Here is a 24,234-nt window from a genome sequence, read left to right as displayed (position 1 = left end):
GCGGCGACGGTGACACCGGCAGTCGGAGCGCGGCCATGGAGCGCGGCGGGGAGAGGGGCTTCCTGCCGGCCTTCGCACACTTCGCCACGCAGGCCATCCACGCCGGGCAGGAACCCGAGCAGTGGCGCTCGGCCGCCGTGGTGCCGCCCATCTCCCTCTCCACCACCTTCAAGCAGCAGGCGCCCGGGCAGCACGCGGTGAGTGCGGCCCCCAGCCGGGACCGGCCCCCTCCGCCCGCCCGGCCTCAAGGGCACCGGCTCTGGGAGGGGGGGAGGAGTGGGTCGGGGAGGCGGCCGAAGGAAGGGGAGGGGGGCTGCCGGTTTGCAGCCCGTGGAAATATTTCCCCTCGTTCTAAAAAAAACTCACCCAAACATCTTTATGTTTTAATTTTTATTTTTTTTTTCGCGCTGGAGGGAAGGGGTTTTCCCGCCCCGGGCTGGAAGGCAGGTTTTAGGTGATTCTCAGTGTGAGGTGGGTGAAGGGGGGCACCCGGTGTCCCTCGGGCTCGGCAGCCCCGGCCCCGCTCCCACAGGGGCGCCCGGTGCAGGGAACCGGCCGTACCCCCGGCGGGACACACGGCGTGCGGTGCTGTCCGGGCATCCGGCAGCTGCCCTCAGGGCTGCGGGATAACAGGGGTTTGCTTTGCCCCAGGCAGAGTGCATTTTCTCATTTACAGCTTGTGTAAGGGGCTGCTTCACTTGTCCAGACGGAATGAATCATAGAATCACAGCATGGTTTGGGTGGGAAGGGACCTTAAAGCCCCCCCAGTGCCATCCCCTGCTCCAAGCCCCCTCCAACCTGCCCTTGAACCCCTCCAGGGATGGGGCAGCCACAGCTTCTCTGGCCAACCTGGGCCAGGCTCTCACCACCCTCCCACCAAACAAGTTCTTCCCCACATCTCAGCTCCATCTCCCCTCTGTCAGGGTCCACCCCTTCCCGCTCCTCCTAGGGCTCCCCTCCCTCATCCAGAGTCCCTCCCCAGCTTTCCTGGAGCCCCCCTTCTTGAGGGACTGGAAGGGGCTGGAAGGTCTCCCCGCAGCCTTCTCTTCTCCAGGCTGAACCCCCCCAACTCTCTCAGCCCGTCCTCCCAGCAGAGGGGCTCCAGCCCTCCCAGCATCTTTGGGGCCCCCTCTGGCCCCATCCAACAGCTCCATGTCCTTCATAAGATTTCATAAATGTTTTGTGAATATACCATACAAAGTACTGGAAGTGTTTGTGTTGGACTGTGCGCAAGTTTCTGATGCCTACCCTGCGTGTAGAAAGGAAATAACAGCTCACAAACCAGTATGTCTTCTAAAGCCGAGGTCTGAACATCACGATGTGCTGGTTGGGCAATAGGAATTCCCCTCGTGATCTTTGATTCCACACCAAATCAGTTACGCAGACTAAAATTGTGAATGCTTGTGAGTAGGTAGCTGTGCTGAAGAAGACCACAGGAGGAGGAGGCAGGCGCTGCTGTATTCACATGCTGATGACAGAGCGGCCACGGTCTTGCCAGAAGCTCCCTGAGAGCCATCTGCCAGGTTCCTGCATATGATGAAGTTGTCATTAAACAGAAATCCTGAAAGTACGCAAAGCCCAAGATGCTTAGCCAGGTTCTCTCCGTAACAAGTGCATCCCTGCATGCTTGAGTTTTTCTTTTTCTTGTTAAATTTTCTCAGTGTTCACATAGAAGCTGTTGTGCTGAAGTGTGGAACTTGGCTTGACTGCATGCCAGGGAAACATTTGAGCTTTCAGGAACTTTTAATGGGGAGAGAGGTTGGCACCGGCCAGTGCCCTGTGGCATCTTCCAAGCAGAGCGTTGTGGAGAAGGGACACGTTCTTGCTGATAAGAATGAGTGGACTGTGTCAGACCAAGGTCTTTTCTCCAACAGTGACCCGAGATGGATGTCTAAAAGAAGCCAGAGAGCGTGGCCAGCAGTATGATACTGCCCCCAGGAACCTTGTCAGGCTGGGGATGCCCAGTTGGGTGTTGTGGACACAGCTTGATGTAGCCAGAAAACCAGCCTGCGGCTCTCGGAGGAGGTGGATGCGGAACCTCAGTGCTGAGAGCGAGGACTTTTTAAGGAATATGGTACAAAGCTTTCTCAGTGCTCTCTCAAGTTTCTTTTTCAAAGGAATTTCTTTTCTTGCTTTCACACTAGGGCTATGAATACAGCCGGAGTGGAAACCCCACCCGGAACTGCCTGGAGACGGCTGTGGCAGCGCTGGACGGAGCTAAGTACTGTAAGCAATTAATATGTTCCTGAAGCAAGCTGTTATCCTGTGTGCTTCCTGACAGTGTCTACGGCAGATGTGACCTGGGGAGCAAGGACACGGAGCTGTCAGCAGAGGTTGTGTCACAGCAGAGCTTTCACAGCCACTGCCTGCTGGTTCAGAGTGTCCAAAGAGTCCAACACTTCTTGTTCTGGGAAGTCCAGCTCAATCACTGGACTTTCTGTAGTGATTTTGCTTCCTCTCGCTGGGTTTGATGCCCAAGTTAAGCTGAATCCATCCCTGGGTAGCAGCACTGAGGGTGGTGGGGCAGGAGGTGCTGCTGGACTGTGTCACCAGCGCTCATCCCAGGTCCCACCCCTGCAGAACCAGGCTGCTGCTTTTCCCAAATCCGTGGGTGATGGAACAGGTTCCTTTTGGAAGCAAAGTGAGGAAAGGGAAGGCGAGTTTGACAAGGTTTCTATATCACATTAAAATACCGTCTGTCTGCCACTTCTTCTCTGTTCTAGGTTTAGCTTATGCTTCTGGCTTAGCTGCTACTTTGAATATTACTCACCTGTTAAAGGCCGGGGATACTATCATCTGCATGGATGATGTCTACGGAGGTATGTAAAGCACAAGTGTGGTTTTGATCTTCATTGTGCAAATGATTAAACGCCCCTATTTGTGATTTTCATGAACTGTCTGAGTTTCCCACGTAGGACCTTACTTTTCTGTAAAGCCCTTTTCACTTCACGAGGGCACAGAACACTCCTCTCTGATTTCAGCATTAGAAATTCAAACACTTGAAAGATTCTGCAGCACGACGCGGAGGTTCATCCACCTCTGCCCAAGTCCTGCAGAAGGTTGATGCCACCCAAAAGCCCGTATTAGGGAAGCCTGCCAGGATAAGCTGTGACAATTGGTTAATTAATGCCCAGCTCCCATGTTTCACTTGTTTCCTTCCATCTGCTTCCCGGCCTTGCACAAGGAGATCAAATCTGCTTTGCTGTCAAAGGAGGGTTAGAGAGGGCAGCAACAGGTAGTGTTTTCCCAAGCAATAGCTGGAGAACCCTTTAGCAAGAGTAATCCCCTTTCCCACCACTAAGAGCAATGACTGTTTGCCAGTCAGTTCTCTGTGCTTGTTCACATCAAATGTAAATACACATGTTTGCTTTTAATGTCTCAGTTCTGTCATGCCAGAGAGCTCTTCTCCAGAGTTACCTCTGGAGCCGGGCTGAGGGAAGACAGCAGGAATCCCTGCTGACAACCTGCTCCTTTCACTCATGGCCCTCCCAGCGCAGCCCTTGGTAAATCGAAGTCATTTGGCCCAAGCTTATCATCAGTTCCTCACTTCAGAAAGGCCCATGGGTGTATTTTTCAAGCCAAACCAGTTCACCTGCTCGTTAAGGTGGTTTCGGCAGAGATGAATTTCATTGTTTCTTCCCTGAATTTTCTTTTCATACTTGTTTCTGTAAAGAGACCGGCTTCCCCACAGTCAGCCTCATTCAGGAGAGTTCACAGCCTGTGGGGTGGTACCTCCACAGATCTGGCACTGGCCACCGTGGCCAGTATGTGCCCAGCCCCTTCATCTTCCCAGGGGTATTAGGGATTTAGGGGGCAGGAAAAGATAAGGCCAAGCTCTGGGGCGGTGCTGGAAGGCGTCTTGCCTGGGGCAGGTTTAAGAGAAGCTGAGCTCTGGGAGGTGTGGGGAGGAGCTGTGGGTGTTTGACACCACTGAAGTCTGAGCTCTCGGTGTAACTCCTCAAAAGGGCAGCTTTTGGTGTAACCTCTCCTTTCCATCTAAGGGTTTTGCAGTGTGCTATTGTTAAAAGTACGTAAGATTTTTCTGTGGTTTGCATCTGTAGAGTTGACAGCCGATGTGATAAGATTTTTCTGTGGTTTGCATCTGTAGAGTGAAAACTTCCCATGCTTGAATAAGCTTCTTACAGCACAAGATAGTTTATGGTGTACAGCTTATTGTAGAAATAAAAGTGTTTTCTTTAGAAAAACAGAAATCATTCAGACGCAGCATTCAGCACGGAGACTTGTACCCTGCCTGGACTGTGACTTTACGGGTAGATGGAAACTGCTGTCCAGCATAAATGAGTAAATGTTGAATAACCTTGGCAAAAAGACCTGATGAATTAATTTTTAATCCAGGCAGCATTGCCACATAGTCAGTATGTTGCACATCTAGTGACCAACTGGTTGCATCTCATTTTGTCTTTTAATCTTTCCAAGGATAGGCTTCAAAGACAGAAAGAAAGGAAGTAATCACATAAGAAACACAGTAGCTGGAGTCTTCCCCTTGGTTCTTTTCCCAGATTCTCAATTAAGCTTATTAAATAGAAAAAAAAATAATTTGAAAATATGTGGTGGTAAAAAGTTATTAAAAGTGTGGTGGGGGAAAGAGGAGATAAAAACTGGAACCAGTAGCTTGTGCATGGCAAAGGGCTGGAGGAAAAGTTAGAAGCAGCCAAAGTGAAAGAGGTCTATTTAATTTTCTGATTTAAAAAAGCCCTGAACAGCTATTAATTGAAAGTACTTCATAAATCACTCTGATTCCATATTCCCATTATTACTTTCCCGTGATGTTTAAAACTACAGTAATCTGTAATCTTTTTAGAAATAAAAAAAATACTGATGTGCCATTTGAGGGCATAAAGCTGTGCCCTCCTGGCTCTCCCTGGATGCACACAGGGAAGGAAAGTTAAAGAAATTGTTTCATTTTGTGTCTCTGATTGTTTGTCTTGTTTGGTTGGCTTTTTTTAGGCACAAACAGGTACTTCAGGAAAGTAGCCATGAAAATGGGTTTGAACATCGTTTTTGTTGACTGCACAAAAATGGAACAGCTGGAAGCTGCAATTACACCCGAGACCAAGGTAGGTAGGGGAGAGGGAAATTGCTGAACTTAATGTGGTTAAATAATGTAGTTCTCTCTGTTGTTGTGCTGGGTGTATGTGTCAGGCAGAGGGGGTGCAGGGGTGACCTCGGTGGGGACAGGTCAGGGCACAGCTCCAGCCCCTCCCCGCTGCAGGCCACTGGGTGATGTTTGTGGTACCTCATTGAAAACATTTTAAGAAGGGCAAAAAACACCAGAGAGAGAGAGAGAGAACAAGGGAAAAGGTAAGAAACAGCAGAAGGAGGAGAAACAGGAGGAGGTGCTCCATGGCGCTGGAGCAGACATTCCCCTGCTGTCACGGGAGATAATTCAGCTGGGAAAGGCTTACAAACTTTTGGGTGTAAAGACCTTCTTCTGGCTGTGCCATCAGGTGTGGTGCACTTTGGGTTTCAAAAGCTTCAGTGTTCCTGGTGATGATACACGTGTGAAATCCCTAAACTGCCTCTTTCTGTTGGTGAATTACTGCAGCTCGTTTGGATCGAAACACCCACCAACCCCACGCTGAAGGTCATTGACATTCGGGCCTGTGCAGATGTGGTCCACAAGCACAAAGATGTTCTTCTGGTGGTAGACAACACTTTTATGTCTGCCTATTTCCAGGTAAGCACTGTGTTCGGTCACAGTTACCCAGTTATTTCAGTGCGTTCAAAGGGACATTTTTAAAATGGCAGCAGCACCAAGGAGCTGTAGCTTTGCTCTGTCTTCTGTGTCTAAATGTGTACTGTTGCTGTTCACCTGAGTAAAGATGGAAAGCAAAGTATTTTATAGCTGGCCATACACCAATAGGATCCCAGCAAGGCCAGTATAGCTCAGCAGTCAAGCAAACACACTGAATCAGGGCAGTCAGGGGAGCCAGGGGAGAAGGCTTCTCTGTCATTCAAAAGTTGTGTAGTTTTAGTTCTCACTGATGGAAATCATAACAGGCCTGTTCAAAAGTGTCCTGTTTCCTAACTTTGGCCTTTTGATAGCAATTCTTTGGTATATGCTGTTCACGATCTGTTCTGAGCCGCTTAATATTCTAAAAAAGGTAGTGGAAGAAAAAGCTAAAACAGGCAAACTTTGTTAAATCTTCCTTTGAGACATTCAAGTTACCTTTTCCTTCGGTGTGTTGGCTCAGAAGTTTGTAATTTTGATCTCGAACAGCTGGCATAACTTTTCTGCTTTTATAACTAGAATACAGGAGTGAAGACAGTTCCTTAAGTTCTAAACATGCTTTGGAATAATAAACTCCAAAGTTTTGTCCACCTTAACATGGCCTAGAAACAGTCATGTGGATTTCCCAGGAGTGACCAAGCTAATTCCTTGTATTTAAGGTCTAAAGTAAAACTTTTTTATGGGTGCAAAAGGCCAGGTGTCTTCGTTTTCGTTAAGGGCACTGAGATCTCCATAATAAATGAAGAGAGTTTTACAGAGGGCGTTAATGCTTAGCTAAAGCAGCACTTGGGTTTGTCTCCTACGTGCCAAAGGCCTGGTGATTTCCCCCCCGCAGTGTTTATTGCTTCAGAAAGAGGTGTGTGGAAGGAGAGGAGCCAGCATCCGGATATACGAGCTAGTTAATGTATCTTTTATTGGCCTGCTACTAAGACAAAGTCAGTTGCAATGATTAATTCCACGTAAGCATAATAGGTAATGTCTCTAAACCCCTCCAGGCTGCTGGTGCTGCACTCAGAAGATCATCATTCCAGACTGTGGCAATATTGAGTGTATGAGACACGGTGTTTGTGCTGCCCTTCTCCTGGCTGCGCGCTGGGAATGCACGTTATCCACTTTCCTCTAATAGATGGCCGTGTTTAATGGGACAGCAGTGGGCTTTTATTCCAAGTCTGCTTGCTTTGGTACCTTTAAACAGATTGACACTCTTCAGTCTTTGCAGTAGAATCATGGAATTGTCTGGGTTGGAAGGGACCTTTAAGATCATCCAGTCCAACCATCAGCCTAACTCTGATAAAAACCATCACTAAACCATGTCCCTCAGCACTATGTCAACCTGACTTTTAAATACCTCCAGGGATGGTGCCTCAACCACTGCCCTGGGCAGCCCATTCCAAGGCTTAATAACCTTTTCCATGTCAAAATTGTTCCTAATATCCATTCTGAACCTCCCCTGGTGCAACTTGAGGCCATTTCCTCTTGTCCCATCTCCTGTTCCTTGGGAGCAGAGACCGACCCCCCCTGGCTACCCCCTCCTTTCAGGGAGTTGGAGAGAGCCAGAAGGTCTCCCCTCAGCCTCCTCTTCTCCAGGCTGAACACCCTGTTTGAACACATCTCAGTTTGCCTCCTTAGCCACCTTAGCAAGGGGTCTGGGAGGAAAGCTGGGGGTCAGGGAACAGAAACCTGGCAAACAAAACCCTTTATTCTTTCTTCAGTTTTCGTTGTTCTTTCAGTGCTGTATCACAAATACTGAGCGCTAGAAAACAATGCCTTTTTTTTTCGCTTTGCAGACTGTGTTGAGGTCTTCATTTTTTAAGGAAATATACTGCAAATACCATTACTTATCCCTGCCTCAGCTAAGCAATATCTCTATTTTTGTCACAAATCTGAAGGGGCTGTGTGCTGGAGGTATTCAATCACTCCTCTGGTATTCAATCACTCCTCTCCTTGAAGCCGGTGGGAATTAAACTGGTGCTTTTAAATCACATTTTATTGTGGGTTCTTTTTATTGTGCTTATCTTGAATTGAGAGTGCTTTCCTGTACTGTTGTTTTTGTCACATATTCTATCTATCTTCATTCTCAGGTTTTTGTGTTTAAGGTACTTTGTATTAAGTTTTTGTGGTTTTGTTTCTTTGTTTGTTTTTTTGTTTTGTTTTGTTTTGTTTCTCCACCTGCTGTTAGTTTCTATGCTGGATCACAGCCTTTCTGGGTAGCTTCAGATGGACCAGAGCACGCACAGTCTTTAACCAGAGCTATTATTTTTATTTTGTTTCAGCGTCCTTTGTCTCTGGGGGCTGATATTTGTATGTATTCTGCAACCAAGTACATGAATGGTGAGTACATGAGTTTGACACAATGCAGGCTGGCTATTTAAAAGCCATTCTGGCTACAGGCACATCACAAACCCCACTGTGTCTGCTGGTAACTCTGGGATGGACCTTTAGAGGAGATGGAGCATTGAAGAGCCCATTACCCTTCATAGCTCCCAAACTATCCCTGCGAGAGGGATTATTGACCTGACTTCCCACCCAGAGGTGTTTAGAGCCGTGTTGGCTTTAATTTGGCTACAAAACAAAGCAAGTGGCTCCAGGTACCTGCCAGAAATTCTGTTGGGGTTCAAAGGAGGTTTCATACGGCTGTTGGAGCCTGTTCCAAAGCACCTTCACCGTGGTGTTTCCCAAACAGCCCAGATTCAGAGCCAACGTGACTGTAGCTGTGCTGTAGCCACATGTCCCTGGATGGAACTGGAAGTTTTCTGGCTGGTGTGACACAGGACACACGTAATTCCTGTAGGATGTCCCATGGCAGTGGGCTTGGGACGTGGCTGGGGGCCTGGGTGCAGCACACAGCAGAGCACCCTGCTCACCAGAGCTGTAGAAAAAGCTGAAATCCTCCTTACAATTCAGACACTGCCCAGGAAGGACGGCTGTAGCCGTGAGAAGGAACGTGCTGTCTCTCAGAAATGGGACTGTATCGGCACCAAGGCTGAGAAAATGGGGGTTTGTGGCAGAACAAAAGGAGCAGATGGAGGGGCTGATTCTGGTTTTGTCTTCTCCTTGTATTTTTAGGGCATAGTGATGTTGTAATGGGACTTGTTTCAGTAAACTGTGACGACCTCTACGAAAGGCTCAAGTTCTTACAGAACTGTAAGTAGTCCATGTAGGAAATACCTTAAAATGAATCATATTCCTATTACGAGCTGGTATATTTGAAGCACGTTGCACGCACACAAGTATGAAATCCATCTAAAGGTGTTGCTCAGGCCCTTAGATATGCAGAAGTGGAAATGACAGAAAACAGTAACATAGGTGTAAGAAACCCAAATTCTCCTCCCTGCCTTTCATCCGCACGTAGGGTGAAAGCAAACGCGACAGCTTTCAGCATCCCTCTGGGGCTTCTCTTAATGACACTGGTCTCCACTTCCTAACTCCTAGAAGGCTGCTGAGAGCAGTGTGGGTGGTTCAACGTTGGTTCTCCAGGGCTGGGGATTGGGGGATGACACAGGACACACGTAATTCCTGTAGGATGTCCCATGGCAGTGGGCTTGGGACGTGGCTGGGGGCCTGGGTGCAGCACACAGCAGAGCACCCTGCTCACCAGAGCTGTAGAAAAAGCTGAAATCCTCCTTACAATTCAGACACTGCCCAGGAAGGACGGCTGTAGCCGTGAGAAGGAACGTGCTGTCTCTCAGAAATGGGACTGTATCGGCACCAAGGCTGAGAAAATGGGGGTTTGTGGCAGAACAAAAGGAGCAGATGGAGGGGCTGATTCTGGTTTTGTCTTCTCCTTGTATTTTTAGGGCATAGTGATGTTGTAATGGGACTTGTTTCAGTAAACTGTGACGACCTCTACGAAAGGCTCAAGTTCTTACAGAACTGTAAGTAGTCCATGTAGGAAATACCTTAAAATGAATCATATTCCTATTACGAGCTGGTATATTTGAAGCACGTTGCACACACACAAGTATGAAATCCATCTAAAGATGTTGCTCAGGCCCTTAGATATGCAGAAGTGGAAATGACAGAAAACAGTAACATAGGTGTAAGAAACCCAAATTCTCCTCCCTGCCTTTCATCCGCACGTAGGGTGAAAGCAAACGCGACAGCTTTCAGCATCCCTCTGGGGCTTCTCTTAATGACACTGGTCTCCACTTCCTAACTCCTAGAAGGCTGCTGAGAGCAGTGTGGGTGGTTCAACGTTGGTTCTCCAGGGCTGGGGATTGGGGGAATGGTCTGGTGGTGGGTCCCTGAATGCAGGACACCTCGGGGCTGCCCTTCTCTGTCCCTGCTGTCTCCCCCCAGACCTGTCTCCACGATGTGGCACATCCAGAATGCGTGGGAGGCAGAGCATAGATTTCTGTACACTGTTCTGTCTGCCTCCTGTCTACAACAGGAGGAGGAAAGGCATGTTGTCTAATAAATTTAATTATCTAATAAATTTAATCCTTGAAGGTCCTCAGCTTGTTATTTCAGCTTATTAATTGTCATCCTGTGTGTGCGTGAGTTGAGGAAGACAAATCACACTGGATGTCTTTCCACTGGCCTTGTTCTAACTTTAGAAATGTTGGAAATTAGGACTGTATTTAGCTTAACTTAATAAATAAATCCCTTTGTTTTAAGTGGAATTCTGTTTCGGTTCCTGCAGCTCTGGGAGCTGTCCCGTCTCCCTTTGACTGTTACCTCTGCAATCGTGGTTTGAAGACCCTCCAAATCCGGATGAAACAACATTTCCACAACGGGTTGGCTGTGGCTCGCTTTCTGGAGTCAGATCCCCGGGTGGAGAAGGTCATTTTCCCAGGTAGGCTGGCCAGGCCAGGCCAGGCCCCACCTGGGCCACGGGCTGTCTCTGCAGCTGAGGGTGGGCCTCTTCCCCCTTTGGAGGGATGCTAATTAACTCCCAGCAACTTCTATGAATTCCAGGCTTGCCCTCCCACCCCCAGCACGAGCTGATGAAGCGGCAGTGCACGGGCTGTCCAGGCATGATCACCTTCTACATCAAAGGGAATCTCAAACACGCTACCACCTTCCTCAAGAATCTAAAGGTAAAGGATGGCGAATACGTGCTGCCAGAGAGGGATTTGAGCCTCCTCGGGGTGATAATGGAAGGAAGTGTTTTTCCTTGGGGTGGGGAGAGTCTTTCTCTGGACTTGCAAATGCAAGCTCCTGAAGTCTTTGGGTGTAACCGCCTCTAAATAACAGATTATTTGTAGATGGGAGGCTAATGAGAGGGAAGAAGAGGATGCCTCAGCTCGTTTGAAGTATTTGTTTACACAGCAGGGTGTAGTTCCCCGGGTTAGCCCAGGCACTGCTTCCCCTACAGGGCCTTTTGCAAAAGTACCTGCAGTGCTGGAGAGCAGAGAAGCTGTGGCTGGTGTAATGCTGGTGTAATATTTCCAAATACGCATCAGGAGCAAGACCCAGTGAGAAACAGCATGAATCATGAAGCAAGGAGGGAGTCCCTCACTTTGGAGGGTAGTTGTTTGTTTATTTTACCTGAACCATAGGCTTTGGCTTTTGCAATGTATTAATTCTGCCCCTGCTCTTTAATGTGTCTGCTCGTCTTGATCTCTGCTTAATTTGCTCTTGTGTTTTTGCTGGTTTGTTCTTGGAAAAACAAATCAGTAATAATATACAAAGGTGAATTAGGACTTCCTTCTCCTCCCTATTTTACCTGCCAGCTAATGTCATCAACTGAAAAAGAACTTACTAAAACATGATTTTCCCACAAAATATGCCTTTACATGAGAGAGAGAGCATTTAGTCATGGCACAGGAGATCTCCAGCTCTGACTGGAGCATCAGAGAGTACATTCCAGAAGTAGGCCCTTGGGAGTGTGTTCCCTTCAGCCCTTTGACCCGGGCAGCTATCGGTTTGTCGCTGGGTTGGTACAAAAATAAAGCCATTTTAAACCAGGCTGAGAAGAGGATTCTTTGGTTGATAGGTTTAGTTGTTTTGGTTTATTTAAAGGCGTGAGAAGGAACGTGCTGTCTCTCAGAAATGGGACTGTATCGGCACCAAGGCTGAGAAAATGGGGGTTTGTGGCAGAACAAAAGGAGCAGATGGAGGGGCTGATTCTGGTTTTGTCTTCTCCTTGTATTTTTAGGGCATAGTGATGTTGTAATGGGACTTGTTTCAGTAAACTGTGACGACCTCTACGAAAGGCTCAAGTTCTTACAGAACTGTAAGTAGTCCATGTAGGAAATACCTTAAAATGAATCATATTCCTATTACGAGCTGGTATATTTGAAGCACGTTGCACACACACAAGTATGAAATCCATCTAAAGATGTTGCTCAGGCCCTTAGATATGCAGAAGTGGAAATGACAGAAGAGAAACAGTAACATAGGTGTAAGAAACCCAAATTCTCCTCCCTGCCTTTCATCCGCACGTAGGGTGAAAGCAAACGCGACAGCTTTCAGCATCCCTCTGGGGCTTCTCTTAATGACACTGGTCTCCACTTCAACCCAAATTCTCCTCCCTGCCTTTCATCCGTACGTAGGGTGAAAGCAAACGCGACGGCTTTCAGCATCCCTCTGGGGCTTCTCTCTCAACGAACATTAATGACACTGGTCTCCACTTTCTAACTCCTAGAAGGCTGCTGAGAGCAGTGTGGGTGGTTCAACATTGGTTCTCCAGGGCTGGGGATTGGGGGAATGGTCTGGTGGTGGGTCCCTGAATGCAGAACACCTCGGGGCTGTCCCTGCTGTCTCCCCCCAGACCTGTCTCCACGATGTGGCACATCCAGAATGCGTGGGAGGCAGAGCATAGATTTCTGTGCAGTGTTCTGTCTGCCTCCTGTCTACAACAGGAGGAGGAAAGGCATGTTGTCTAATAAATTTAATTATCTAATAAATTTAATCCTTGAAGGTCCTCAGCTTGTTATTTCAGCTTATTAATTGTCATCCTGTGTGTGCGTGAGTTGAGGAAGACAAATCACACTGGATGTCTTTCCACTGGTCTTGTTCTAACTTTAGAAATGTTGGAAATTAGGACTGTATTTAGCTTAACTTAATAAATAAATCCCTTTGTTTTAAGTGGAATTCTGTTTCGGTTCCTGCAGCTCTGGGAGCTGTCCCGTCTCCCTTTGACTGTTACCTCTGCAATCGTGGTTTGAAGACCCTCCAAATCCGGATGAAACAACATTTCCACAACGGGTTGGCTGTGGCTCGCTTTCTGGAGTCAGATCCCCGGGTGGAGAAGGTCATTTTCCCAGGTAGGCTGGCCAGGCCAGGCCAGGCCCCACCTGGGCCACGGGCTGTCTCTGCAGCTGAGGGTGGGCCTCTTCCCCCTTTGGAGGGATGCTAATTAACTCCCAGCAACTTCTATGAATTCCAGGCTTGCCCTCCCACCCCCAGCACGAGCTGATGAAGCGGCAGTGCACGGGCTGTCCAGGCATGATCACCTTCTACATCAAAGGAAATCTCAAACACGCTACCACCTTCCTCAAGAATCTAAAGGTAAATGATGGCGAATACGTGCTGCCAGAGAGGGATTTGAGCCTCCTCGGGGTGATAATGGAAGGAAGTGTTTTTCCTTGGGGTGGGGAGAGTCTTTCTCTGGACTTGCAAATGCAAGCTCCTGAAGTCTTTGGGTGTAACCGCCTCTAAATAACAGATTATTTGTAGATGGGAGGCTAATGAGAGGGAAGAAGAGGATGCCTCAGCTCGTTTGAAGTATTTGTTTACACAGCAGGGTGTAGTTCCCCGGGTTAGCCCAGGCACTGCTTCCCCTACAGGGCCTTTTGCAAAAATACCTGCAGTGCTGGAGAGCAGAGAAGCTGTGGCTGGTGTAATGCTGGTGTAATATTTCCAAATACACATCAGGAGCAAGACCCAGTGAGAAACAGCATGAATCATGAAGCAAGGAGGGAGTCCCTCACTTTGGAGGGTAGTTGTTTGTTTATTTTACCTGAACCATAGGCTTTGGCTTTTGCAATGTATTAATTCTGCCCCTGCTCTTTAATGTGTCTGCTCGTCTTGATCTCTGCTTAATTTGCTCTTGTGTTTTTGCTGGTTTGTTCTTGGAAAAACAAATCAGTAATAATATACAAAGGTGAATTAGGACTTCCTTCTCCTCCCTATTTTACCTGCCAGCTAATGTCATCAACTGAAAAAGAACTTACTAAAACATGATTTTCCCACAAAATATGCCTTTACATGAGAGAGAGAGCATTTAGTCATGGCACAGGAGATCTCCAGCTCTGACTGGAGCATCAGAGAGTACATTCCAGAAGTAGGCCCTTGGGAGTGTGTTCCCTTCAGCCCTTTGACCCGGGCAGCTATCGGTTTGTCGCTGGGTTGGTACAAAAATAAAGCCATTTTAAACCAGGCTGAGAAGAGGATTCTTTGGTTGATAGGTTTAGTTGTTTTGGTTTATTTAAAGGAAAAAAAAAAAAGCCCATATGAGCAGCCAGGGCTGGAGAGAAATGATGAGGGCAGTAAGTGCATTCACAGCAGAGAGATCATGAATCTGTGTGTGGCTGCCTCTCTAGAGAGCCTTCTTGGCATCCAGGAATATGTGTCTGTAACTCAAGGAGCAGCACTAAAATCCCCCTTAACTAGCAGTCAGCATTTCCCAAACCCCAGCCCTTTTAGGCACTGAGAAATCCAGGCTGGTTGTCAAAATCCTGAGCTGAGACGAGTGACAAAATCTGTTCAGCCTTATGGGAAGAATCTTGAATGTTTGGGTTTTTCTCCATGGAGCCTGCCATTTGCCAGCCTGAAAACTGTGGGCAGTGAGGAGTGATGCTGAAAGCAGAGTAGTTAAGGACAGGATATCATCACTTAAACCTTAACTGAGACATTTGGGCTCTGGGTCTGGCTTTGTTCGAGCAGCCTGCTCTATTGTTTATAGAAAAACATAGGAAAAAAGCCCGCTAAACATTGCTTTTTCCTTAACTCTCTCTTTCTAATCATTCATAACCTTACACTTCTCACGTTTACTTCTGTTCAATTTGCCCCGTAGGTTTTCACACTGGCCGAGAGCCTGGGAGGGTATGAAAGCCTGGCAGAGCATCCGTAAGTCATTCTTCCTCTTAAAAGTCTAAAAAAGCTGCAGAGCTACAAAACTCTTTGCTCTCTTTTGTTGGGAGTTCTAAAACTTCCTAGTACACAAAGCTGAGATATTCACATGGCATTGAGACCCGAGGATAGTATGTTTGTGCAGCACAAACACCCACTGGCTGCTCCAGAAATGAGTGGGACTTTTGGGAACATAAGAATGTCACGATGAAGGAATTTCCAGGCTTCCTGGTTTTGACGAGTGGACTGAGCTGCAGTTTGTTGGGAATTTCCAGGCTTCCTGGTTTTGACGAGTAGACTGAACTGTGATCAGAAATGCAAAAAATGAGTGGATTTGGGTAAAGAGTGTTGAGGGGGTTTGGTGGCAGCATTGAGAGAGCTCTGCCATTCTGCCAGCTCACACAAGAGGGCACGGTCGCTGCGCTCTCCAACCCCGGAAATTTTGTGGGTGTTTTAGAAATACCTAGTTGCTCTGGTCAAGGTTAAAAGGCTAAACCTAGGATTTTTATGGAATGAGGTTATTTTACTTAAATCCAATTTACTTTTCAAAAAGGTAATGGAAAGTTAAGACTAAGCTTATAAGCTAAATGATTTCTGTTGCTCAGGTTAGAATCACAGCAAATGTTAAAACACTCGAGCAGGTGGAAGGCGATTGCTGACTGGTGGAAGTCAGTGGCTGAGCATACAGGGGAAACAGCTTCCTACCTATATCCTCCACACCTGGAGGGAATAAACCCTGCAACGCAAGTGGAACAGTTTGATAAGTGATCTGAGGGGACAGAGGCTTAAAAGAAACCCTGGAGATTTCATACTGGAGATCGTGTCCTGTAGCTATTTCTCCACATGCTTAAAGTAAAGCTTTTAGGAATATTTTTAGCTTCTTTTCTGAAAAAAAAAAAAGTATCTGGAAGGAAAAGGAATATGACTTTTTGTTTCCCCCCTCCTTTTTCATTTCCAGATTAAGTATCTACTTCTTATTCATCGTTTGTAGCTCGGAAATGGTGTATTGCAAGGCTGGGAGATACCAGTCACTGAGTTCTCCACAGGTTGCAGGATTTCTGGAAGCTGATAACAGGGTCTCTTTCCATCTGTGGGTTAACCAGCAGGTAGTAACAAAAGGTGTGAAACCTTGGTGGAACTTCAGGGGATGCTGGCAGGAAACCGATTTATTTACTCTTTACCGATAAAAGTAAACACTTCTTAGAAAAAAGTCTATTTTTTAACTCCAGGGCCATCATGACTCACGCCTCGGTGCCTAAAGAAGATAGAGAAGCTCTTGGAATCAGTGATACATTAATTCGCCTGTCGGTTGGTTTGGAAGATGAAGAAGATTTACTGGAAGACATTGACCAAGCTCTGAAAGCTGCGGTACGTGGGCTGGCACCTTAGTGCCCTCACTCTAAAATAATTCCCCCTGCAGCCCTCTGCCTTTCTCACTGAACTCTCTGCTGGTAATTTTTAAACTACTTAATTTTTAATTTTTAAGCTACTCGTTAGCTGACCTTGCAGTGTGTAGGCTTTTAGAGCTTGCGTTGTTTGGTTTCTCTGTGCAGTGAGGTTTGCAGGACTTCTCAGGCACGAGTTGGATTGACACAGGTTCAGACACAGCAGCTGGGATGTCCCTGCTGTCTGAGCACGGGGGGACACATCAAATTCAGGCTGAGGGGAGACTCACACAGGCATCCAAGTGCTTCCTGTGTGCTTTGGGTCCTTCGTGTCATAGTTTCAGAGAGGGTTGAAGTATATTGAGCTTCAAGAAAATCGTTTCTACTGGGCATTAAGCCTAGTAAGTAATGCTATTTAATTTATAAGCACTGCTTCTTCTCCTCTACCCAAAGTTCTGTAGTTCAACGTGAGCCAGCAACGTGGGCTGGCAGCCCAGAAACCCCCCCACCCTGGGCTGCGTCCCCAGCAGCATGGCCAGCAGGGCCGGGGGGGTTCTGCCCCTCTGCTCTGCTCTGGGGAGACACCCCCAAAACTCTGGGGCCACCACCATCAAAAGGACATGGAGCTGTTGGATGGGACCAGAGGAGAGCCTGGAGATGCTGGGAGGGCTGGAGCCCCTCTGCTGGGAGGGGGGGCTGAGAGAGTTGGGGGGATTCAGCCTGGAGAAGAGAAGGCTCCGGGGAGCCCTTCCAGCCCCTTCCAGTCCCTAAAGAAGGGGGGCTCCAGGAAAGCTGGGGAGGGACTCTGGATGAGGGAGGGGAGCCCTAGGAGGAGGGGGAAGGGTTGGACACTGCAAGAGGGGAGATGGAGCTGAGATGTGGGGAAGAACTTGTTTGGTGGGAGGGTGGTGAGAGCCTGGCCCAGGTTGCCCCAAGAAGCTGTGGCTGCCCCATCCCTGGAGGGGTTCAAGGGCAGGTTGGAGGGGGCTTGGAGCAACCTGGTGTGGTGGGAGGTGTCCCTGCCCAGGGCAGGGGGGGGCACTGGGGGGGCTTTAAGGTCCCTTCCCACCCAAACCATTCTAGGATTTCAGGCAATAGATTAAATTTGTTCTTTTCACGTGGTAATTAATGTGATGCCATATTGTGTCTTTTCTTCTCAAGGCAGGTTTGCTAAAATCCCTGGGGTGTCTGTGTGTTTGTGTCTGACTTCACACATCCGTATGTGCAGGGAGAGGCTGGTTCAATGTCTATTGTCTTCTGGTCCTACCCAGCTTGGTGCTGTGGATGGGCTAATGCTCTGACTGAAGGAATAATGGAGGCTTTGCAAGCTTTTTTTTTTTTAAAATCCCTTTTTTTTTTTTTTCCTGGAAAGGATTAGTCATAGCTGAAAAATATAAAGTGAGGGCACTTGACTTTGAAGCGGTACCTCAGGAGATGGATCTCCTCTGGGAGCTGCAGACCTGCAGTTTGATGTGTGGGTACTTCACAGCAGAACATGCCGTGTCAGACTGTCCCTCCTATTTATCACACTGGGACTTACCAAAAGCATTCCCAATGGCTTTGGTACTTCAATTGCAGATAACCTGTTAGGTGAGTTTCCCAGATGATCCCAGGAAGCAGATCGTGTGAAAGGTCCTTTTTTTTCCCCAGGAGGAAGTCCCTGACCTTCGGCTGTGCCGGAGAATTCCTCTGGATGTGAAATCTCCTGGTGGCTTTAGATCCGAGGGTGTGCTCGAGGCCTGTGAACCAGCTGCCTTAAGCCTACACAGGGACCTCAGCCTTTAATTTTTTCTCTTCTCCAGAGCTTCAATGGAAGACTGAAATCCTTCCAGCCTTCATAAGCATAATTATGTGCTTGGAGGAAGGAGCCTGGAGGTGTGGGGTGGCTGCAAGCAAAGAGCCAGCCAGTCCTTCCAAAGAGCCTTGGGGATCTCAGGGTGCCCATTGCTCCAAGATGCCTACTACTTCTTTGGTTCTTGCTGCAAGTTTTTGCCAATTTCTGTCACAGAAACCTACCCATAAAATTTGTTATTCTGTCTTTAAAACTTTGGGTTCTGTTCCCAAGTGTCCCCTTTGCCTGGTTGTAGAACTTCGCTCCTGGAAAGTCAAAGCCTTTGCCTTAAAAAAGTCTAAATGTGCTCCTGGTCTGTTTGTATCCCTGTGATCACACGTCGCTCCCACACAGCATTGGGCATGGTGCTCCCAGGAGGGAAAACACGTCAGCAGGGCAGCTCTGCCACGCTGTGGGGTGGGCAAGAGGTCAGAGAGGAGGAGAGGAACCAAGGGCTGCAGCGAGGCACATGCTCAAGAGGGGCTTCACCAAGTGTTGGAATCAAGTTTAGTAAATATCCACGCTCAAAATGCACGTTTCCTTCTTTTCTCCTCCCAACCTGTACTTTGGTCTTGCAAGAGCACCATAACTCGTTGGTTTTCTTTTAAGTGGGAATTCTGCAGATTTGGTAGCTCCACAGATGCCGAGGACACATTTCACAGCCTTTGGTGGACCTTGAGTCAGGTCGGAGCCCATGCCCAAGGCAGAACTAGGCTCAGCACTGCCTTCTCCTCTGCCACCTCTGTGTCCATGCATCCCCCAAAGAGATCTGAAAAACAAAGGGGCTTGGAATGGTTTTGTCTGTGAGAGGGAAGACGGGGATATCGGTGGGTAAAGTATAAACTGGAGCCCTGCAGCAGTTGGCACAGAGCTAGTTTGATGTACTCCATGGATGGGAAGCTTTTTCTCCCTCTGTTTTTCTCTCTCTTTCACTTGGTGACAAATTTGCCACCGTAACTGCATGTATTTCCATGTGCCAGCACAGATCATGGGGATAATTTAATCCTAAAATGTATCTTAGTTATGAAAAGAAAAAAAAAAGTGCCTGATTGATATAGGTGTATAACATAATTACCTCTCGTTTTTTCTTCTCTTTGCAGTTTGGAGGCCATAAGCCTTGATGTTTAAGACTGGGACTTGGAACTGGATGCTGAAACGCCTGGAGAAGATGACACGAAAAGCCAAATTGCTCTTGATTTCCCTTTGATTTGCCTTTGAGAATTGCAATCTGTTGGATCCGGTGCTGGATTCGGGGAGTTCTCGCTGTGGTGCCGTCGGGTTTGTCCTGCTGCTGTCTGGCTGTGCGTGGAGCTGTGCTTCCCAGCCCCTGCTCTCCCTGTCCTGCTGGGATCCCTGGGGATTTCTGGGGTCAGACAGTTGGGGTTGAGCCCAGCCATGATGCACGCTCAGGGATATTATCCCCATTTTCTCAGCAGAGATCAGTGGTTCCCCATAGTGGTGCTGCAAAGTTAGGTCAAGAGGATTGGTTTCTGTCGCTGCTCTTCAGGATGCACTGTTAATTTCTCTTAAAATGTCTTAAATTTTCCTAAAATCTCTTCTAATCCAACTTAAAAATTGTTGAATTAACTTAGATTTTTTTTTTTTAATTGGGTTGGAAATGTAGTTAAATGCTTTCTCACCTGTTGCTATTTTATGGAGTATTCAAAACGCAGCGAAATCCAATGCCTGGTAAATAATAGGAACTTCCTAAAGAGGCTCCTTTCCCTTTAAAAAAAAAAAATAATCATGTAATGTTGATTATGGCAATGATTTGGTTTATATTTGGAATAGGAATCATTTTAATTAAAATATGCTTTGAGTTTCCCTGATGTATTACTTGTCTCGACGTTTGCGTATGCTACAGAATCGGGTGATAAAATCACCCTGGATTTGTTTAAATTTTCCTGTAGGAAAATGATCTCATTGATGTTTTTACTTTTGTGGAGAACAAAAGGTGTAAGTTCTGATGTGTCACAATTTATCATGCAAATTGTAATGTTCAGGGGCCTCTGGGTGCTGCTCGTGTGGGGTTTGTGTTGGGAAGAGCCCTGTGAGGTGGCATCTCCTGGGGACAGACCCTCCTGCCCGTTCCCCGCGGTGTGTCTCTGCTGGAGAACCACAGCAAAGGCACAAGTGCTGCAGGTATTTGTTACGAGCCTGACTGCACACATCCTTCTCGGCAAAAGCATTTAACCTGCCCAAACTGCTTGAAAATTTGACTTTTCTGGAGGTGTCGTTTTGTTTCTTTCTCAGATTTGAGAGCTGACGTGAAGTGAGATTTCCCTGGCTGATGAAAAGCTGCCACAGATTACGGTATGGAACACCCTCGGGTGTTGCTGTGGTTTGAGAAACCCACAATTAATTGTTGTTTGGACAATTATTCTCTCCCCTGATGACTCCTCCCCACCTGGGAAAGGGCATCGGGGAAAAACAAGGAAACCCAAGGGTTGAAATATAAGCAGATCTAATTGAATAAGACTAGATAATTAGCATTAATAACCCTAAATAACCATTATTGATCCCGATATCGATATAAAACACCCCAGTTTTCCTAGGCATTGGAAGAGAGTTGGGTCCTGTGTCGCTGACATGGGGTCCTGTGCAGCTGAGGAGGGGGCAGGAGCTGGCAGGGGACACCCCTGGGCAGGGACAACTCTGCTGCTGCTGGAGCAGAATCCAGCCCTGGGGCTCTGTGCAGCCTGAGCATGGGATGGACATGTCTGTATCTTCCCATCTCACCCTCAGAGCAGGGATTCTGAGTCATTTTGGGTTATAATAGGTGAAGGCTTCTGCTTGTTGTAATTCAGATTATGGCTGTGCTTTCCATTCCGGGTCAATACAGCATCTCAGTGAGAAATACAGAGTGCAAAGACCACCCCTTCAACCTGTCTGTTGTGCCTCCTGAGCAGTGAAAAATTACAGATGTTGACACGCAAACGGAGTTGTCCTAATTATCTAGAAGGATTAAATCCTGGGGGAACTGGAGTGGAGGTATGCATGCCCACCCCACACCTCCTGTCCCGCTTTGCGTGGCTGAGTATACCATAAAAGCCCGTGCAAAACAGGTAAGGTGCTACAGGAAAATCAAAATGAGGAGTTTCTGGGATTTTTTGAAAAGGCCACAAGCAGTGAGGGTGTTGTGGTTGCTTTGTGGGAGCTAATAACTCTCCCTGTTCTACTGAAAACCACCTTCTCTTCCATGGTAATCCCTCTCTTAAATTCTCCTGTTTGTCGTTACAATGTTTTTTGACTAAATACCTGACTTAATTTCTCCGTTTCCCAATCCTGATGGTTTTTGTGGCATCTTCCCTAAGAGGGACGCCATGAGCGATGAACATGGGTGGCTTTAGAAAGGACCAGGTGAAGGTGTGCTGGGGACTGGGAGGAACTGGTGGGGGGACAGGAAGGTCCTGGGGACCATGGACACCCTTAGGTGGCAGCGACTGGCTGGGAACCCCCAAATCCCGGCCTGAGCAGGGAGTGAAGGGGTGAAAGGTGGGTGTTTCTCTCCTTCCCAGGGGATCAGGAGCCAGAAGTAATTTCCCCATCATTATTCTTTATTTGTCTGGATAGATCCTTGATGGATGTTTCTGAATTAGATCACAGATGTCAAAATAAGATTTGGCTGCCATGTGGCATCCTGGAGCTGCCGCGCTGGGGAGGAACGGCGGGGTCGGGGGCACGGCGGGGACAAGGGAGCAGTGGTGGTGACAGGCTGGGTCCAGCCCTGAACGACCTGTGCTCTTGGTGTGGCTTGTTTTGATGGACCAGGGCTGAGCAGAGCCCTTCCAGCTCAGGAATTATTTGTCTCCTTGCCATCAACTCACCACATTTTAAGTGTTGCTGCATAAAACACTTTTAGGACCAGGATCCCCTCCCTTCTGCTGCAGGTCTAGCACACAAACGTGAGTGCTCTGTCAGTCACAGCTGCTCTCTTTGCATTGACCACGCGTGAGGACCATCCTCTGAAGGGCCACGAGTTGAGGGGTGGGCAGATTGGCTCTTGTGCTGGGTGAGCTGGCCCTGCCAGGGCCACCGTCCTCTGCAGGCCGGGCAGGGGGACACTTTCAGTGGTGCCCAGGGACAGGACAAGAGGAAATGGGCACAAACTGGAACATAAGAAGTTCCATGTAAACATGAGGAGGAACTTCTTTCCAGTGAGGGTGGCAGAGCCCTGGAAGAGGCTGCCCGGGGAGGTGGTGGAGTCTCCATCTCTGGAGACATTCAAACCCCACCTGGACACGTTCCTGTGGGGACCTGCTCTGGGTGGACCTGCTCTGGCAGGGGGTTGGAGGAGATGATCTCCAGAGGTCCCTTCCAACCCCATAGTATTCTGAGATTCTGGGATTCGAACTTGCTTTGGTGTCTCCCACAGAACGTGCCTGCAGTGGCTTCTCAGCCTGGAGAAGAGGAGGCTGAGGGGAGACCTTCTTGCTCTCTCCAACTCCCTGAAAGGAGGGTGTAGAGAGATGGGGGTCGGTCTCTTCTCCCAAGTCACAGGTGACAGGACTAGAAGAAATGGCCTCAAGTTACACCAGGGGAGGTTCAGGCTGGATATTAGGAAAAATTTTTTCACTGAAAGGGTTCTCAGCCATTGGAATGGGCTGCCCAGGGAGGTGGTTGAGGCACCATCCCTGGAGGTGTTCAAAAGACGGGTTGATGTGGTGCTGGGAGGTATGGTTTAGTGATGATGCTTCTTGTTTGTTGTGTGGGTGTCTATTTTTGTCAGTTAGGTTGACGGTTGGACAAGATGATCTTTGAGGTCCCTTCCAACCTAGAAGATGGATTCTGTGGTTCTGTGTGAGAAGCTCTCCCCATACGAAGTGCATCAGCTGGGCTGGGGACGATGCCTTCGAGTCCACCAAGCCCCTAAATGTGCAGTAGAAGGAGATGCCATTGCCCAGTTCCAACACAGCCCCAGGTCTCCGTGCTGGTGGCCGGTGGTGACAGCAGGGCCTGGTCTGGGAGGCTGCAGGATGGGCCAGTGTCTGTGCTGACACGGAAGGAATGCAGGGGATGGCCTGACGTGCTGGGGATGCAGAGCTGACCCGGCTCTGACAAACAGCCGAGCTCAGTTACAGCAACTTTCCTGTAAGTGAAAAGCTGGAAAAGTTTCTAAGAAGTGCTGTGAGTAATGCCGGGTGGGTCCCGCCTGCCCCATGGCTGGACAGCAAAAAAAGCCCTTCATCAAACGGCTGCCATGGCGACTTGCCGACGAGAGATGCCAGGTCATTAGGGGCTGGCAGCAAAATTTGCAAGCTGACTTGTGGGGCTTTTGATTGGTGTTAGCATAACCTTTTAAAGAAAACATAAACTGGGATTTAGAACAAAGGAAATTGAAGGGCTGGAAATAATATCTCTGAGTTTTAAAAGGACAGTAAGAGAATAAGATACGCAGTAGAAGGAGATGCCATTGCCCAGTTCCAACACAGCCCCAGGTCTCCGTGCTGGTGGCCGGTGGTGACAGCAGGGCCTGGTCTGGGAGGCTGCAGGATGGGCCAGTGTCTGTGCTGACACGGAAGGAATGCAGGGGATGGCCTGACGTGCTGGGGATGCAGAGCTGACCCGGCTCTGACAAACAGCCGAGCTCAGTTACAGCAACTTTCCTGTAAGTGAAAAGCTGGAAAAGTTTCTAAGAAGTGCTGTGAGTAATGCCGGGTGGGTCCCGCCTGCCCCATGGCTGGACAGCAAAAAAAGCCCTTCATCAAACGGCTGCCATGGCGACTTGCCGACGAGAGATGCCAGGTCATTAGGGGCTGGCAGCAAAATTTGCAAGCTGACTTGTGGGGCTTTTGATTGGTGTTAGCATAACCTTTTAAAGAAAACATAAACTGGGATTTAGAACAAAGGAAATTGAAGGGCTGGAAATAATATCTCTGAGTTTTAAAAGGACAGTGAGAGAATAAGATACATAGACTTCATGTGAGTCTCCTCCTCGCTCCTGGCGCTCTCCTTTAGGCGTCTCGTAGCTCAGCAAATACGAGTGAGAGGTTTTATAGAAAAGATGCTGGGATAGGGATCTCCTGCTGCCCAGCGAATACTGACGTGCCCTGAGCAGGGATGCTGTGGTCACTGGGAAAAGCAGGAGTTTTCCACCTCATGATAGAAAGATGAAGGTATTTTTTTGCAAAATGGAGAAGATATTTAAGGCTGGGGACTCCTGGCTCCCCAGGACCCTGCAGCACTGTGTCCTCTCCCAGTTGTGCATGAGAACTGAATCCCTGTCCATCCCTCCCAAGCACGGGTCG

At 48.1% G+C, this 24,234-nt stretch overlaps 1 protein-coding gene across 2 annotated transcripts; it reads left to right on the top strand.

The window, feature by feature from the left end:
- Positions 1-6: 6 nt before the first annotated feature.
- On the top strand, positions 7-19,819 carry CTH (cystathionine gamma-lyase). Of its 2 annotated transcripts, none has more exons than XM_014937094.1 (12): positions 7-197; positions 2,145-2,226; positions 2,724-2,819; positions 4,969-5,078; positions 5,567-5,698; positions 8,026-8,083; positions 9,550-9,627; positions 10,395-10,547; positions 10,670-10,791; positions 14,715-14,767; positions 16,000-16,138; positions 19,087-19,819. In XM_014937094.1, the coding sequence occupies exons 1-12, from the start codon at positions 36-38 to the stop codon at positions 19,105-19,107; spliced, it is 1,206 nt and encodes a 401-aa protein (XP_014792580.1). In that variant the 5' UTR covers positions 7-35; the 3' UTR covers positions 19,108-19,819. The 2 variants fall into 2 exon arrangements, with proteins under 2 accessions (XP_014792580.1, XP_014792571.1); XM_014937085.1 differs by lacking the exon at positions 9,550-9,627 and adding an exon at positions 8,819-8,896.
- Positions 19,820-24,234: the final 4,415 nt, after the last annotated feature.

Source organism: Calidris pugnax, unplaced genomic scaffold, assembly GCF_001431845.1.
Source record: "Calidris pugnax isolate Ruff unplaced genomic scaffold, ASM143184v1 scaffold29, whole genome shotgun sequence".
Lineage (NCBI taxonomy): Eukaryota > Metazoa > Chordata > Aves > Charadriiformes > Scolopacidae > Calidris > Calidris pugnax.
Note: the sequence above shows the minus strand (reverse complement) of the source record. Positions and strands in the feature narration are given on the sequence as shown.

Bases quoted from the DNA above. Each gene is read 5' to 3' on its own strand.
- CTH (XM_014937094.1), top strand. From the start codon at position 36: ATGGAGCGCGGCGGGGAGAGGGGCTTCCTGCCGGCCTTCGCACACTTC. The intron at 2,820-4,968 runs GTATGTAAAGCA...GGCTTTTTTTAG, and splicing joins CATGGATGATGTCTACGGAG to GCACAAACAGGTACTTCAGG. The intron at 8,084-9,549 runs GTGAGTACATGA...TTGTATTTTTAG, and splicing joins TGCAACCAAGTACATGAATG to GGCATAGTGATGTTGTAATG.